Source organism: Pan paniscus, chromosome 8, assembly GCF_029289425.2.
Source record: "Pan paniscus chromosome 8, NHGRI_mPanPan1-v2.0_pri, whole genome shotgun sequence".
Lineage (NCBI taxonomy): Eukaryota > Metazoa > Chordata > Mammalia > Primates > Hominidae > Pan > Pan paniscus.
This window is the reverse complement of record NC_073257.2, coordinates 81496501-81515013: the sequence shown is the minus strand read 5'-3', so window position 1 is coordinate 81515013 and position 18513 is coordinate 81496501. Positions and strand designations below refer to the sequence as shown.

The window sequence follows — 18513 nt, the reverse complement described above, 5'->3', positions numbered from 1 at the left end:
TGGATGGGAAATTGAGGGTCTGTGCTCCACTGGCGCCACAGCAAGTACCCTGGCCCAGCCTAAGAAGCATTCTCCAGAAGGGGTGAAGGCTGGCAGGTGGACGCCCCCCACCTCTGGCTCCTTCTCTGTTCACAATGCCCCTTCTTGGGCATGTCTGCTCCACCCTGCAGGCTCTCGTGCCCAGGAAGTCATTCCCTCCCACCTCCTGCAACACTTCTGTCCCTAGAAGGCTGCACCTTCATGGGGAACAGGCTACATCTGCTGTTACGGGACCTACTGTACGGTAACATTAAACCTCAGCACTGCAGGAATACAAAATAAATACACTCTGGCCATTCTCTCCTAGGGCCTAGCCCATGCCTGGCACAGGGATGGCACTCAGTCAATAGCTGCAGAGAGCACATGTGAACAACGGTGAAACGCAGTCCACCAAAGTCTCTTCATTCCAGGCCCACCTCTCACAAGGGAAGGGGAAGGGGGAGTGACTGTCATGTCTCAGTTCTCAAAAGCCAAGGGAAACTTGTACTGACAACAGGCCTTGCCAAAGGGTTTGGAAGGACACAGTGGAGGCCAAACTGATCTGAACACCTTGGAGGGGCGTTCTCAGATACCAGAACCAGAGCAAGAGTCTACATATGGCCACAGCTTCCTGAAAGCATAACAGGTCAGACAGAACATCTCGGAGGCATTTAGACATTGTTGGAGGTGGGTGGAGCACTGGATGGGAGGTGGGGCCTGGGACCCTGGTCCAAGGCCTGCCATTAATAAGCCCTGTGACCCTGGGGAGGCCTCTGCGCTCATCTTGGCCTGCTGTGCTCTCAAGCCCCTTCTTGCTGATTCCACAAATTTTACAGATGTAAGGGTTCCAGCCACAGGAAGCAGTGCCCAGGAAAGGGCGCTTACCCTAATGGCATAAAGGGACCCAGGGGTGCTCCCTGCAAGTGTGGAAGGTGCCCTGAGCCCAAATGCTACTAATTTGCAGCAAAGTAGACCAGTTACGAGCATGGGATCTTCCTGGCTAGGTGACCTTGGACAGGTTCTTAGCCCCTGAGACTCAGTTTCCTCATCTGTAAAGTGGGAATCATAAGCACTTAACTCATAGAGATGCTTGAAGATTATGTGCACTACCTGTGAAGTATGTATTAAAACAGAGCCTGGCCAGGTGCAGTGGCTCACGTCTGTAATCCCAGCACTTTGAGGGGCCGAGGCAGGCGGATCACCTAAGGTCAGGAGTTTGAGACCAGCCTGGCCAAGATGGGGAAACCCCATATCTGCCCAAAATACAAAAATTAGCTGGACATGGTGGTGGGCACCTGTAATCCCAGCACTAGGGGGGCTAAGGCAGGAGAATTGCTTGAACCTGGGAGGTGGAGGTTGCAGTGAGCCGAGATCGTGCCATTGCACTCCAGCCTGGGCGACAGAGGGAGACTGTCTCAAAAAAAACAAAAAAAGATAAGGTCTCACTCTGTCCCCCAGGTTGGGGTGCAGTGGCACAATCATGGCTCACAGCAGCCTCGATCTCCCAAGCTTCTCCCACATCACTGGGACTACAGGCACATGTTAACGCACACAGCTAACTTTTTGCACAGATTGCCCAGGCTGGTCTTGAACTCCTGGGCTTAAGTGATCCTTCTGCTTCGGCCTCCCAAAGTGCTGGGATTACAGGCATGAACCACTGCACCCAACCCCAGAATTCATATTATTAGAAGTTTATTCATGGGTGGTTTGTGTTTGTGGTGTGTGTGGTTTCTGTCTTTCCATGTAAAAAAAGAACAAGGCTGTATGTATTTATTTTGTATTCCTGCAGTGCTGAGGTTCAGTGTTATCATCACAGTCCATCCTTGCTGAATGAATGAATGAATGAAAAAACAAATAGATGACAAACAGGAAGGTGGGTATAACAAGTCACCTCGGAGGTCGCCAAGGGCATCCCTGGGGCTGGAGCCACTGATCAGCTCCACTATGGAGAGGCAGCCCTGGCACCTGAGGGACAGGGCCCTGAGCATATTCGCAGTAACCAGGGCAGTTTCCAGGTAAACATCACACCATGCAATTCTGGCAAAGAGCTTTCCCACCTCTCTCCACCACCATTAAACCTACTTTATTTTCCTTTGCTTGCTTAAGATTAATAAATGCTTCTGTCTACCTGGTGGCCAAAAATACCATGATTTGTCTCCAAAAATACATAAATAACTAAAGTTTAAGTGAAAAAGTAAACACTATATCATGATACCACACTAACTTCTGCAAATGTTTCTTTAAAAATACCAGACATGCAAACCATTCTGCCAACAAAGGGGAAAAGTTGTGGAGAAAAGGGCTTGTTAGCTTTTCCATCCCGGGGCATCTGCAGAGCCCGATAATCCCAGAACATCCTTACCTCATCTATTTTGGATTGTTGGCAAGGAAAAGAAAACGTGAATCCCACAGGTAACTTCTTGTCCTTGATCTTCCTTTTCTCCATGAAATCTCCCAGGCACTCAGCAACATGATCAAAAAGCTGAAGGAAACATGAGAGCAGTCAGGGGGCCCCAAAGCAGGCTTAGCATTTCATAGAAAAATATAAACCATTCCCTCCCACACACACAGAAAGGAATACATCTACCCAAACAAAAAGTGCTCGTACTCCTGGGACCTGGTGGCCCTGTCTGAAAAGCCATGCTGTGTGTGAATGCAGAGAAGAGTCACTTTTCAAAAGCTACCCTGTGGGCAAGTACAGCTCTTAGGAAGCAATTCAAAGCCTTCAAACAGAACTGGCCTCTCAGTGGTCACTAATATGCAACATCTGGGTACTGAGAAAAATGGAAAAATAACAGAAAACCAGCTATGCCTTCATAACACACAGGTCACGGATCTCCACCAGCCACCAGGTGGAGTGGCCTTCCCGCCCCGCCCGACGCCACGCTCTCTGAAAATTTCAGAAACTCTGAGGGCAATTCCACAGCCTCTAGCCCACTGGAGTGACTTAACAATTCAGACCGTCATAATGTTACTTTTTACTGAAGTGTCTTATGCATACCCCAAAAAGTACACACATCCTAAGTGCAGAGTTCACTGGATTCTCACAAGCTGCAGCTATCCATGTAACCAGCACCCAGATGGAGAAACACGAGATGGAGAAACACCTGTAATATGCCCCCTTCTGCCCCTACAGTCACTACCGCTACCACCCAGCCCAAGGGCAACTGCCAGCCGCCCCGACGTCTATCACCCTCAGTTACATCTGCCTGTTTGTTTGGTGTGTCTAAAGGGAAATGAGACCGTGTGTGCTCTTTGGTGTCTGTGTTCTTTCACTCGACACCATGTGGATGACAGTCATCCACGGAGTTGTCTTTGACAACTGTTCATTCTCATTGCCACACAGTATTCCTTGGTATGAATATACCACAATTTATCTACCGCATTGTAGCTTAAGCTTGCCTGTGCTATAACATGTTATCTATGACTTATCAGGTACATACATATCTTAGGAATCTGCTAGAAAGAGCCTGGAACACTGGGTCCCTAGCTTCTACATGAATACTGCCCATGAGGAGAGGCTCGACACCTCTAAGGTAATCTTTTTGGATCTCTCTAATAATTCCCTTCATCTCTAAAATATAACCAGGGCCAGGCATGGTGGCTCACGTCTGTAATCCCAATACTTTGGGAGGCCAAGGCAGGAGGATCACTTGAGCCCAGGAGTTTGACACCAGCCTGGGCAACAAAGTGAGACCTCCTCTCTACAAAAAGCTTAAAAATTAGCCAGGCATGCTGGCACATGCCTGTAGTCCTAGCTACTTGGGAGGCTGAGATGACATGATCCCCTGAGGCCAGAAGGTCAAGGCTACAGTTAGCCATGATCATACCACTGCACTCCAGCCTGGGCAGCAGAGTGAGACCCTGTCTCAAAATATAATCAGAACAGAAGATAATATTCTGTGTGAGTTCTAACCAGAAGAGTGGTTAGTAGAACTAAGAACCTCCCTTCTTTATCTCTCTGCCTCTAGTAATCCAACCTGAGCGTATATATATACACTTTTGGCAGCCATGCCACAGCCTAGCTAACCCCTTGTCTCTTTCACATGACTCTCATGACACTAGACCTCCCTTACACATGGCAGTGACACAGCCATGGAGCTTTTTGGAACCCAGAAGAAGGTTGTCTTAGAAGAGCCAAACCATAGTCACATGAAGTGGCCCCAGCCCGAACTCCCAGACAAGGCCAGCTGCCTGAAGGCTTTACTTGCAGGGCCTCATGAGGGGGCCAGAAGTCATTACTGCTGTTCCCATCTTTCCCCAGATCCCCCCCAAGCCAGCTCTAAAGTCGGACTTTGTTGCCAGAGTAAAAGAACACCTGGTCAATTTTAATGTAGGACCTTCTATCCCTGAGTCACTATTACTCAGGCTTCAGAGCAGCTGGCATCTTAGGCTGAGTTGACACATGACCCTCCCCAGAGAAGCCGGCTAAGCTTCCTGCGACCTACATTGCAGACTGATATAAACTCATTACTAAGTTGGTCCTCGCGCCCCACGCCATCTGCACTCGGAGGCTCCAGACTCTCCTGCAGCCTCACGAGAGAAGGCCGGGTGAAGGCAAGGCTGCCTCAGGAAGGGGCAGGGAGGCACCTGGGAGAACTCAGCCTGTAGAAATGGATTCCCATGAATGGGACCTGTCGCCAGTTCCCGGATCCAGGCCAAACACAACTCCCCAGAGTGCTCCATTGAGAAGGAAAGGCCGTTTCTGGAGTGCTGGTGATCCAGGGTGACAAGCCTGCCCAAAGAGGCAGGAAGTGACCCACCCCAGGCTAGACTATGTCTGCGATCAACCAGGAAAAAAAGTCACCTAACCACTCTGAACTCAAAGCTTTAGTGTCTTAAAAAAAAAAAAACATTATTTTCTCTTCTTGCCTGACAACACACTCTTTATTTGAGAAATACACACACTATGGCCAGGCATAGTGGCTCACATCTATAATCCAGCACTTTGGGAGGCTAAAGTGGGAGGATCGCTTGAGTCCAGGAGTTTGAGATCTGACTGGGCAACCTGGCAAGATCCCATCTTTAAAAAAAATTTTTTTTAATAATTTAAAATAAAAATAAAGACTCAGTCACTCTTATTAAAGATGGCAAATGATGGCTAATACGAAAACTTAAAACATTTACTATTCAAAATTCCCACAACTAAGTAAGTGATATTTTAAGAATGTTCCATTTGTGCTTCTGAATTTATTAAAGCTTAAAAGTGCTCTGGGCTGGGTGTGGTGGCTCACACCTGAACAGGCAGTTCCAGACCAGCCTGACCAACATGGAGAAACCCCATCTCTACGAACAGTACAAAATTAGCCAGGTGTGGTGGCGCATGCCTGTAATTCAGCTATTTGGGAGGCTGAGGCAGGAGAATCACTTGAACCCGGGAGGCGGAGGTTGTGGTGAGCTGAGATCGCGCCACTGCACTCCAGCCTGGGCAACAAGAGTAAAACTCCGTCTTAAAAAAAAGAAGAAAAAAAAGAATTTGCTATAATGGTACTACATTATCATGATTATCATCATCATCCTCTTTTCAGGCTGCTTAAAAGGAGGAGAGGAAGAAACAGAGACAGTAGGAAATAAAGTGATTCTAGGACTGAGAAGAGGGGACGATGGGGATAGAGGCTGGGAGAGACGAAGAGGGCAGTGGTAAGAAGGTGAGGGTACTCCCTTAATTAACAAACCTTGCTCCTAAAAGGTCAAGCCAAAACACACAGGGAATGTTTGTAAAACACACAGGGAATGTTTGCAGCACAGGGTGAGTCTCAGTGTTGAATGCGCCAGGCTTAGGTAGCTCAACCCAAGGACCTTGGGAAACAGAGTGATAGGCCAGTGTGTGTTCCAAACAGAAAGTGCAGGATGCCAAACCATGGGCTGCTGGCCACCTGCAAGGAGAAGCAACGCAGCAGCCAACTGGGCATGGTCAAGAGACCTACCAGCTGGCAGCCTTTGTGCAGGCGCCAGATGGATGGGCCAGTCTCTGCAGCCCAGTAAGGGGAGTAGCAGGGGAGCCCCTGGGCAGGGCCATCCAGTAGTGATGCACCCAGCTTTGGTGGCCTACTATAAAGTGGCTCACCTGCTCTAGTGACAGTGTCACCTGTGACACTCACTGTGACATAATCTGAAGGGCTCTGAACCCAAATCCCAGGGAGCAGGTTAGCCAGGATTAGCCCTTGTCTCTTGGACAAAGAAAAGGCTTGGTGGCTTGCTCCAGGTCCCACCCACAAGAACTTAAGAGCACAGTAGAGTCAAGAGGAGAAGGCTCCTGGGTCTCATCTCGAAGTCCACCCCAGAACCAGAGTTCCCTGGAAATCTTAGTCATGAACCTTGCGGTGAGCACACCCTCCTTAAAGCAAACATTTGGCCAGCTCTGAGTACATATGCTGGACAGCAGCCACAACTCAGGAGGCGAGCCAGACTGGAGGAGCCAGAATGTCTACAGGAGAGAGGAGGAGTGCACCTTGCCCCACAACGGGCTTAGGGACCCAGAAATGACTGAAAACCTGCAGTGGGCTGCCTGAGCCCTGATCACAGGGTCCTCAGTGAGCTACAGACCCACCACTCCCCGCACCCAGAGAGGAGGGGGCAGGTGGACAGGCCCTTCCTAGGCATGCCCACAGCCCCTTGGGCAGGGAGGAAGGGCAGCCCTTCCTGGGGGCCCAGCGTGGGGAGCCCCAACAGGAGTGTGAAAGGAGGGGACCGTGATTTCCCTGCTTCCTCTGCTTTCTGTGCCAAGGGCTTGTGCAATGGTATTCTAAATCAGGTAACAAGAAGCCCCCGAATAGCCCAGAGCTGTGAGCCCTCATTCCTGCCCGACAAGGCCACAGCCATACCCTACAAGGCCGGGGCCTCCAGTAAGTGGGTGAGGCCAATGACCAGGAGAAAGGGGCATTTTCACCCAGGGCTCTGCTAAACCTGCACTGGGGAACCGACCCCAGGATCCACAGGGAATGAGTGCATTTACCCAACAGAGCTGCGGAGCCTCCCTCCTCAAACCCAGACTCTGCTAGTCCAACAGCCCACTTCCACTACACCAGTTTGCCCAGACGGAGGGCCTCTGTTTAAGCAGAGCCCCCATGCAGGCTGTCACATCCTCTGCCCAGGAGTCCTTTTACATATGCATCTATGAGGGACTCTTTCCAGCAACCCTCTTCCAGGGGCTTGGGATGCCAGTGCTTTGAGGCCTGGTTCCTGGAGGTAACCGAGGGGATGCTGGCCCGACAGGGTGACCCGGAGGGAGCAGGGACCCACCTGGCTTCCACTGCCGTGCACGATGTTCTCTGGGGTGTCATAAACCTCGGACTCCATGTGAACATTCTGGTTTTTCTCATGATTCACTTGCACCCGCAGAATTCGAAAGGAAGACCCACCAAGATCCAGGGCAATGAAATCTCCCTTTTCTGTTTAGGGAGACAACAGGTATCACATGAGATTCAAATGTTAAGGGGAAGCCACATACCATGCCCGCTTCCTGGCAGGGCGTAGGCCCTGTCTGCCTCCCCCTGCCACATGCTGTTATCAGCCAGAAAGCAGCAATCATGCAAACTTCATCCAACCACTGCCATATACGCAGAGTAGGCAAAAGAAACCCTATCCTACCCCAGAGTCCTTAGACAGAAATAGCTTCAAGCAATCCCGGTCTCTTACTTCTGACTATAGGGGAATGGAAGTACTGAATTAAGTACAAATTCCCACCCCATGTTTCTCTAGTTTCTTAACCTATTTCAAAAACAGCACTGCTATGCAGAAATAAAAAATCACACCGCATTTCAACTCAGACAAAGCCCTACATCTGAGGTCCACCCAGTGCCTGCCCTGGGTCTCTGCATGTCAGCTCTGACATCGATTATTCCAGGGTTCTGCTTACTCCTCAGGGTTGTGTTTTATTATTGTGGTAAAATACACATCGCATAAAATTTACCACTGCAACCATTTTCAGGTGTACAATTCAGTAGCATTAAGTACATTCACAATGTTGTGCAACCATCACCACTATTTTCAAAACTTTTTCATCACCCCAACACAAACTCTATAACCATTAAGCAATAACTTCCATTTCCCCTCACCCTCAGTCCCCAGCATCCACGATTCTACTCTCTGTCTCTATGAACTTGCCTATTCTGGATATTTCATACAAGAAGAATCACACAGTTATTTGTCCTTTTGTGACCGGCTTATTCCTCTTAGCATAACATTTTCAAGGTTCATCCATATTTTCAGAATTTTACTCTTTTTTTTTTTTAATTAATAGAGACAGGGTCTTGCTCTGTCACCTGGGCTAGAGTACAGTGGTGTGATCAAAGCTCACTGCAGTCTCAAGCTCCTGGGCTCCCAAGATCCTCTCACTTCAGCCTCTCAAGTAACTGGGACTATAGGCAGGTATGAGCCACCCTGCCCCCAATAGAATTTCACCCTTTTTTTTTTTTTTTTTTTTTTGAGACAGAGCTTCGCTCTTGTTCCCCAGGCTGGAGTGCAGAGGCATAATCTCAGCTCACTGCAACCTCCGCCTTCCAGGTTCAAGTGATTCTCCTGCCTCAGCTTCCCGAGTAGCTGGGATTACAGGCATCCGCCAGCATGCCTGGCTACTTTTTTTTATTTTTAGTAGAGACAGGGCTTCACTATGTTGGCCAGGCTGGTCTCAAACTCCTGACCTCAGGTGATCTACCGGCTTTGGCCTCCCAGGGTGCTGGGATTACAGGCGTGAGTCACCGTGCCCGGCCTCATTCCTTTTTAAGACTGAATAATATTCCATTGTATGGATCCACTACATTTTGTTTATCCTTTCATCTGTTGATGGACCCTTGGGTTGTTTCCACCCAGAGGATGCTTTTAACAGAAGTCCCTCTTGGTCACATAAAAGTACCAGTGGCCAAAGTACTGGTCTGCTATGGTTACCTCCCTCGGGAGTGACATGTGCAGCACTGGGGTGGGCCTCAGGGGGCAGAGCAGGACTGTAGGCTGAGTCCATCGGACAGCAAAGGCAGGCAGCCATGGGCAAAGTTCCAACCATTAAGCTACAGCCATTCTCTACCCTTCATCTCATTAGTTACCCTCACGATGCTCCCAGAAAAATCAGTTAAGATATGTTTCACTCGTGATGCTAAGGTGACATCCCCACTGTCCTAATATCTACCACGCCAGGGGTGACGGCCACCCCTGCCTTCCACAGCACATGATCCACCAAGCTCTCAATCCTATGGCAGTAAATACTAGACTGCTTTGGGGCATATCATTTTCCTAGGCAGGGAAAGATTTTTATCATTATATCTTATGTAACAGCATTATTGAAATTTAATTCACATACCATATAATTCACCCATTTAAAGTATACAATTCAATGGTTTTTAGTATATTCAGAGTTATGCAACTATCAGCACAGCCAATTTTATAACATTTTCATTATTTCAAAAAGAAACCCTATACCCTTTAACTATCACCTCCCAAGCCCCTCATCCTTCTCCAGCCCTAGGCAACCACTAATCTATTTTCTGTTGCTATAGATTTACCTCTTCTGGACATTTCATATCAATGAAATCATACAGTGGCCAGGTGCGGTGGCTCATGCCTGTAATCCCAGCACTTTGGGAGGCTGAGGCAGGTGGATCGCTTGAGCTCAGGAGTTTGAGACCAACCTGGGCAACATGGCGAGCCCCTGTCTCTACCAAAAACACAAAAAAGATTAGATGGGCATGGTGGTGTGAGCCTGTAATCCCAGCTACTTGGAGACTGAGGTAGGAGAATCTCTTGAGCCCAAGAGACAGAGGTTGCAGTGAGCTGAGATCACGCCACTGCACTCCAGCCTGGGCAACAGAGTGAGGCCCTGTCTCAAAAAAAGAAGAAAAGAAATCATACGGTATATGACCTTGTATGACTGGCTCATTTCACTAAGCAAAATGTTTTTAAGGTTCATCATGTTATAGTGCATATGAGACTTTATCCCTTTTAATGGCTGTTACACTCTATAGATATAACACATTTTATTTATTCATTTGTTACTGACAGACATTTGGTTTGTTTCTACCTTTTGGCTACTATGAATAACACTACTATGAATATTTGTGCCCAAGTTTTTGTGTGGACACGTTTTCATTTATCTTGGGTATATATACCTAGGACAAGAATCGCTGTCAAATAGTAACCCATGTTTAACTTTTCAAGGAATTACCACCATTCTTCAAAGCAGCTGCACCGTTTTACATTCCTACCAGTAATGCATGAAGTTTTCAGTTCTCCATGTCTTCATCGACACTTATTATTACAGTCTGACTTCTTTATCAATTTGCATTTCTCTGATGACTAATGGTGTTGAGTACATTTCTATGTGCTTACTGGCCACTTGGAGAAATGTCTATTCAGATCCTTTGCTCATTTTAAACACTTGGCTTATCTTTTCTTTTTTTTTTTTTTTTTTTTTTTTTGAGATGGAGTTTCGCTCTGTTGCCCAGCTTGGAGGGCAGTGGCTCAATCTCGACTCACTGCAACCTCTGCTTCCCGGGTTCAAGCAATTCTCCTGCCTTAGCCTCCTGAGTAGCTGGGATTATAGGCGCGCACCACCACGCCTGGCTAATTTTTGTATTTTTAGTAGAGACGGGGTTTCACTATGTTGGCCAGGCTGGTCTCGAACTCCTGACCTCGTGATCCGCCTGCCTCGGCCTCCCAAAGTGTTGGGATCACAGGCGTGAGCCACCGCACCCGGCCTCATTTGTCTTTTATATGTTGAGTTGTAAAAGTTCTTTTTATGTTCTAGATACAAATCCTTTATCAGACATACGACTGGCAAATATTTTCTCCCATTCAGTGGATTGTCTTTTCTTTTTTTTATGGTATCCTTTGATGCAGAAACATTTTTATGTTTGTTGTTGTTGTGTTTGAGACAGGGTCTTGCTCTGTTGCCCAGGCTGGAGTACAATGGTGCAATCATGGCTCACTGCACCGTTGACCTCCTGGACTCAAGAAATCCTCCAGCCTCAGCCTCCCAAGTAGCTGGAACTACAGGCATACGACCACACCTGGCTAATTTTTTTTTTTTTTAGAGACAAGGTCTCACTATGTTGCCCAGGCTGTCTCAAATGCCTTCGCTCAAGTGATCCTCTTGCTTGGCCTCCCAAAGTGCTGGGATTACAGGCATGAGCCACCAAGCATGGCCAAGTTTTAAATTTTGATGAAGTCCAGTTTTACGTTCTTTCTTTTATTGTTTGTGCTTTTGGAGTTGTAGCTAAGACTCTATTGCCAAATCCAAGGTCACAAACATTCAAACCTGTATTTCGTTCTAAGAGTTTTATTAGTTTTAGCTCCCACATTTAGGTATTTGATCCATTTCAAGTTAATTTTATACATGGTATGAGGTGTAGGTCAAACTTCATTCTTTTGCATGTGGATATCCAGTGTCCCAGCACCATTTGCTGAAAAGACTATTCTTTCCTTCATTGAATAGTCCTAGCATTCTTGTCAAAAGTCAATTGACCGTAATGTATGCATTTTTTTTTTTTTGAGACGAAGTCTCACTCTGTTACCCAGGCTGGAATGCTACCCAGGCTGGAATGCAGTGGCATGATCTCAGCTCACTGCAACCTCCACCTCCCGGGTTCAGGCGATTCTCATGTCTCAGCCTCCCAAGTAGCTAGGATTACAGGCGTGTGCCACCACAACTGGCTAATTTTTTTGTATTTTTAGTAGAGACGGGGTTTCACCATGTTGGCCACGCTGGTCTCAAACTCCTGACCTCAGGTGATCCACCAGCCTCGGCCTCCCAAAGTGCTAGGATTACAGGCATGAGCCACCACACTCAGCCTGTATGCATTTATTTCTGAACTCTCTATTCTGTTCCATTAGTCTACATGTCTACCTTCATGCCAGTACCACATGTCTTGATTACTGTTGCTTTGCTGAAAATTTTGAAATTGGCAGTGAAATTCCTTCAGCTTTGTTCTTCTTTTTCATGATTGCTTTGGTTATTCTGGGTCCCTCGAGCTTTTAATTTTCAACACAAAATAAGGTTTGCTTTCTGTTTTTAACAATAAAGCTGACTTATCTTTGTATTTGATTCTACCAAGCTATAAGCCCTGACACATTGCTATATTTCTGGAACTTACAATGGTGTTTGGAATGTAGGTAAAAACTGAGCAAATACTTGTGGAATTAATGAAGGTATAAAGAAATAAACAACAAACCACGGAATTCTCACATTGAATGTCACTGTTCCTATCTTTTTTGTTTGTTTGTTTGTTTGTTTGAGAGGGAGTCTTGCTCCGTTGCCCAGGCTGGAGTGCAATGGCGTGATCTTGGCTCATTGCAACCTCTGCCTCCCAGGTTCAAGTGATTCTCCTGCCTCAGCCTCCTGAGTACCTAGGATTACAGGTGCCCACCACCATGCCTGGCTAATTTTTGTATTTTGTAGTAGAGATGGGTTTTCACCATGTTGGTCAGGCTGGTCTCAAACTCCTGACCGCAGGTGATCCACCTGCCTTGGCCTCCCAAAGTGCTGGGATTACAGGCGTGAGCCACTGCACCCAGCCTGTTCCTATCTTCTTTCTCAAGTTCCTTGAGGGAAAGACCACAACTTGGGATTCTCTGTCCTTGGCACCCAGGACAGCTCAGCAAATACTCAGTAGCTGCCTGGTCACAGGGACTGGTGGTCCATTCATTCATTCATTCAAGGCACCTGATATGGTTAGGCTTTGTGTCCCCACCCAAATCTCATCTTGAGTTGTAACCCCCACAATGCCCACACATCAAGAAAGAGACCAGGTGGAGGTAACTGAATCATGGAGGTGGTTCCCCCCATGCTGTTCTCGTGATAGTGAGTGGGTTCTCATGAGACCTTATGGTTTTATAAGGAGCTCTTCCCCCTTTGCTCAGCACTTCTCCTTCCTGCCGCTTGTGAGGAAGATGCATTTTCTCCTTCCACCATGACTGTAAGTTTCCTGAGGCCTCCCCAGCCATGCTGAACTGTGAGTCAATTAAACTTCTTTCCTTTATAAATTACCCAGTCTTAGGCAGTTCTTTTTAACAGTATGAAAACGGACTAATACAGCACCCCTGCTTGCTGTTTATTAAGCACAAAGCAGTTACGCCATCATGTGAGACACACACAGAGGAAAACCAGAGTATGTTTTTCCTTTTCTCTACTCACCACAACACAGAACAAACCTGTGACCCTGGATGCATGTGGGTTTTTCCCCACACACCAAGCAAGTAATTCTGCAGTGAATTCTCCAGTGAACACCAGCTCCATGCTCTCTAATTCAATTCAATTATTTCACTAGCTACCTGGAGATAGCATCATATCCCACAGGTCAAGGGCTCGTTCACACGAGGCTGCCCTCCCTCCAACTTCAGACACCAGTCACAAGCACAGGTTGTGGCCTGTGCTTCTGGCTGATCACTATAAATCGGGGTTCCTACAACCCCCTCCTTGCGTTGCATTAGTTTGCTACCGCAGCTCACAGACCCAGAAAAACACTTCACTTACATTTACATATTTACTATAAAGGATATTACAATAAATACAGATAAAGAACTGGATGGAAGAGATGCACAGGGAGGGGCATGGGAGAAAGGGCAGGAGTTTCCATGCCCCCTCCAGATGTGCCACCTGGGAATCTCCATGTGTTCAGCTAGACAGAAGCTACCAGAACTCAGTCATTCTAGGTTTTCTTCTTTTTGCTTTTTTTTTTTTTTGGTTTTGTTTGTTTGTTCTTTGAGTCAGGGTCACACTCTGTCACCCAGGCTGGAGTGCAGTGCAGTTGCATGATCACAGCTTACTGTGTTATGCCCAGACCGTTTGTTCCCCAAAGAAGACCACCAGAGTCCAGAGTCAAAGCCAAGCGGCAAGGATCTTTACTACAAGTTCGAACCTGGTCCCTCCATTCCACCGCATACAAGAGGGCCCCGAACAATGCGAGTGTTTGCTAGCCTGAAAGTTACAGGGGAACAAAGGAATTCTTTTGGTTCCCGCTCTTTCAGTAAAACTTTGAACGGCTGTCCCCTCATCTGTCCCCTTATCGGAGACTTTCCTGGTGGTGTTTGTACTGGGCTTGTTTGTTTTGAGCCCGGCGCTGAGGAATGTGCCCGGCTCTTTTCAACTGCAGCCTCAACCTCCAGAGCCCAAGCGATCCTCCCACCTCAACCTCTCGAGTAGCTGGAACTACCGGCATGTGCCACCACATCTGGCTAACTTTTTTTTGTATTTTGTGTAGTGACAGGGTTTTACCATGTTGCCCAAGCTAGTCTCAAACTCTTAGGCTCAAGCGATCCACCCACCTGGGCCTCCCAAAATGCTGGGATTACAGGCGTGAGCCATCATACCTGGCCTGTTTTAGGTTTTTGTGGAAGCACCATTACACAGTTGCGATTGATTAAATCATCGACCATTGGTTTATTCGCTCTATTTTCAGGCTCTCTCCCTCCCTGGAGGCGGCATGGGGGTTGGGGCTGACAGCAACCCTCTGATCACATGGTTGGTTCCCCCTGGCAACCAGCCCCCCATCCTGAGGCTATCCAGGGTCCCACCAAGGAACAAAAGAGACTCTCCTATCACCCAAGAAATTCCAAGGGATTTAGGAGCTCTGCGTCAGGACCAGGATCAAAGATTCTCCTAGCACCTGTATTGCTCAAGAAATTACAAGGGTTTTAGAAGCTAAATGCTAGAGACTAGGGGCAGAGACCAACATGTATATTTCTTATTATTTCAAATATTGGTTGGTTGTTTTTTTAATAACAGTTTTATTGAGATATAATAATATAGCATACAATTTTTACCCATTTTAAAGTGAAAAATTCAGTGGTTTTCAGCATATTTACAGAGTTGTGCAACCATCACCACTACCTAATTTTAGAAAATTTTCATCACCCCAAAAGAAATTCCATACCCATTAACAACCATTCACCATTTCCTCCCAACCTCCCTATCTCCCAGCAACCACTAATGTACTTTCTGCTCTACAGATGCCCCTATTCCAGACATTTCATATAAGTGGAATCATATAATATTAGGTCCTTTGTGTCTGGCTTCTTTCACCCGGCATAAGGTTTTCAAGGCTCATCCATGCTGTAGCCTGGATCAGTACCTCATTCCTTTTTATGAACCGATTATATTCCATTATATGTATATATCGCATGAAGCCACTGGTTTTAAATTATTTGTGGTCCAAAGGAAAGAGAGAGAACAAGGGAGAATGCTGGGAAGCAGGTGTCATAGATTTGGTGGAAATTCTGACCCCGACTTTGTGGCATTGTTCAAATCAATACAGAATTTTCTTTGGGCTCCCATTAGAGTCCTAACTCCAACAGTACTTTACACCACCACTAGGTTAAAAAATTGAATTCAGCCGGGCGCAGTGGCTCATGCTTGTAATCCCAGAACTTTGGGAGGCTGAGGCGGGTGGATCACTTGAGGTCAGGAGTTCGAGACCAGCCTGGCCAACATGGAGAAACCCTGTCTCTACTAAAAATACAAAAATTAGCTGGGTGTAGTGGTAGGCACCTGTAATCCCAGCTACTCATGAGGCTGAGGCAGGAGAATCGCTTGAACCCAGGAGGCGGAGGTTGTAGTGAGCCGAGATCATGCCACTGCACTCCAGCCTGGGCAACAGAGCAAGACTCTGTCTCAAAAAAAAAAAAAATTGAAATAACTGAAAAAATTGAATTCAGTATGAAGTGGCTCCTCGCAGGTGAGTCACTAGAATATCAGAAACATTTTATTTGACCATCCATCAGCTAACATTCACTGTGTCTTTCTGTACCAATCACTAAGTGCTTATACGTATCATTTTATTTTCAATCTTCACAACCCTATGAAGTCAGTACTGTCATGATGCCCATTCTACAGATGAGCAAGTAAAGGTAAAGAGAGGTTAGATAACTTGCCCAAACGCACAACCAGTAAGTGGCAGAGTCAGCATTTGAATCCGAAGCCATAATGTATAACCATGAAAACTGCCTCCTGGACAGAACTCAGGGACAAGGATCCCCAAGGAAAGTGGGGGCCAGAGACAGACTTCAGCACATCAGGAATGGCTACACTTCTTTTCTGGGGCTCTTTAACTTCCATGATTCCTTATAGCTTTGGGTTTTTTTGTTTTGTTTTGTTTTTTTGTTTTTGTTTTTGAGACGGAGTCTCACTCTTGTTGCCCAGGCTGGACGGCAATGGCGCGATCTCGGCTCACTGCAACCTCCGCCTCCAGGGTTCAAGCGATTCTCTTGCCTCAGCCTCCCCAGTAGCTGGGATTACAGCCGCCCACCACCACGCCCAGCTCATTTTTTGTATTTTTAGTAGAGACGAGGTTTCACCACCTTGGCCAGGCTGGTCTCAAACTCCTGACCTCAGATGATCCGACTGTCCTGGCCTCCCAAAGTGCTGGGATTACAGGCGTGAGCCACCGTGCCTGGCCTAGCTTTGGTTTTATTTATTTATTTATTTATTTATTTAATTTTGAGACGGAGTCTCGCACTGTCGCCCAGGCTGTAGTGCAGTGGCGTGATCTTGGCTCACTGCAAGCTCCACCTCCCAGGTTCACATCATTCTCCTGCCTCAGCCTCCCAAGTAGCTGGGACTACAGGCGCCCGCCACCACGCCCAGCTAATTTTTTTTTTTTTTTTTTTTTTTTTTTTTTTTTTTTTTTTTTTAGTAGAGACGGGGTTTCACTGTGTTAGCCAGGATGGTCTCGATCTCCTGACCTCGTGATCCGCCTGCCTCGGCCTCCCAAAGTGCTGGGATTACAGGTGTGAGCCACTGCGCCCGGCCAGCTTTGGTTTTATTTTGCTTCATTCTCTAATGAAGACAGTGAAAGCTCAGTCTGATAAACAACTATAAACCACTTGTGCATAGGGGGAAAGGGGGCACAAAAGCAAATACTACACTGAAATGAAATGATCGGTACTTTTTATTTTAATATTTTACTTAATTAATTTGCTGTTTTAATGTTCACCTAAACATTTATTTATTTCATGTTTTTTGTTTGTTTTTTTTTTGAGATGGAGTCTCACACTGTTGCCTGGGCTGGAGTGCAATGGCGCAATCTTGGTTCATTGCAACCTCCAACTCCCGGGTTCAAGCGATTCTCCTGCCTCAGCCTCCCAAGTAGCTGGGTCTACAGGCGTGCACCACCACACCCAACTAATTTTTGTATTTTTTAGTAGAGACGGAGTTTCACCATTTTGGCCAGGATGGTCTCGATCTCTTGACCTTGTGATCCGCCCACCTCGGCCTCCCAAAGTGCTGGTCCTATACTCTGCTGAGCAAAAGACACTGAGGAATGATGTCTGTTAAGGACAACAAGATAACTGATAAACTTTCCTGGATGTCCAGCATCTCTTTAGATAACTACCCTCCCATTTTTCACCTATGAGGTTGGAAGTGGGGCTGAATCCCCACTCCAGCTACAGGGGTACCAATGCGTAATCCAGGCATGGGATCCACGGGCGTCCCAAGTCACCCATCTTGTCCATCGTGATTGGTTCAGGATGGGCACATGACCCAAGTAAGCCAATCACAGCCCTCTCCAAGACCATCACAGGTCCATGGGGAGCAAGGCCTGCTCTTTGCACAGAGATCGCTGGCTATAAGGGGAGGGGTCAGCCTAGGGCTGCAGGGGCCGTCCCCGCCACTGTAAGAGGAGAGATGGCCTATGAATGAAGCCAACACACAGGAAAGGAGCTGACTGAACTAGTAAGAGACAGATGAATCCCTAGATACAGAAGTCAACTCACAGCGAGACTTCCCAGTTATAGGAAACTAGAATTCTCTTTTTTTCTTAAACAAATTTGAGTCAGATTTATTTCAGCTACAACCAGAAGGTTTCCAAGTTCAATATTCTTTGTCAGGAAATGAATCCCCCAAATACCCACTTGCCCTCCATAACAAAAGGGACCTATCAGTCCCTTTTACCTCGGGTTGGCTCCCTGATTCAGAGCTGTCGTGTCCAGTCACCCCCTTGCAGAGGTACTGGAGCTGTAGCCTGCGGTCTCACCCACATTTTGTGTGGCTAGCTCAGGGGTTGGGGGTGAGACAGCCTGCCTTGGCTTGCCCCTTTTCTCTGCCTCCTTCCCCTGTAACATCACAGAGATGCCAGCGAATCCTGAAAAACTCTGCATCCTTCCTGCAGGGGCTCGGCTTACACATTCAGGCCTGCTGGGTGCGGTCCTTGGACTGGCTCCATTGGTTAGGAAAGACTTTCCCAAGGAATTCTTCCAAAGCCAGTTATTATATCATAAGACTGATGAGGATGACGATGACGCACCATAACTCACGGTGGTTTGCAGTTTCCAAAGACTCTCATTTGATCCTGATGATAGCCTGGTGAGGCAGGTGGGGCAGGGATTACCATGGCCATTTTACCCATGAGGAAATGGAGGCTCAGAAGTTAAGTGGCTTCCCCAAGGTCACACAGGTTGGGAGTGGCAAACCCAGAGACCGATTCAGTGTTCTAGATTTTTATTTCCTTTTCTCTTTGGCTACAAGCTCAGCCTCTTTCTGCAGTAATAGGTTTCCTCCCAACTTCCTCT

At 47.1% G+C, this 18513-nt stretch overlaps 1 protein-coding gene across 6 annotated transcripts in view; it reads right to left on the bottom strand.

The window, feature by feature from the left end:
- Positions 1 to 18513, bottom strand: part of HK1 (hexokinase 1) — a 133863-nt gene that overhangs the window by 34653 nt on the left and 80697 nt on the right. For all 6 annotated transcript variants that reach the window (XM_055092928.1, XM_055092926.1, XM_055092925.1 and 3 more), the window contains 2 exons: positions 7261 to 7409; positions 2381 to 2500 (listed from right to left, as the gene is read on the bottom strand). In XM_055092928.1, the coding sequence (XP_054948903.1) occupies positions 2381 to 2500; positions 7261 to 7409 (269 nt within the window). The remainder of the gene's footprint in view (positions 1 to 2380; positions 2501 to 7260; positions 7410 to 18513) is intronic.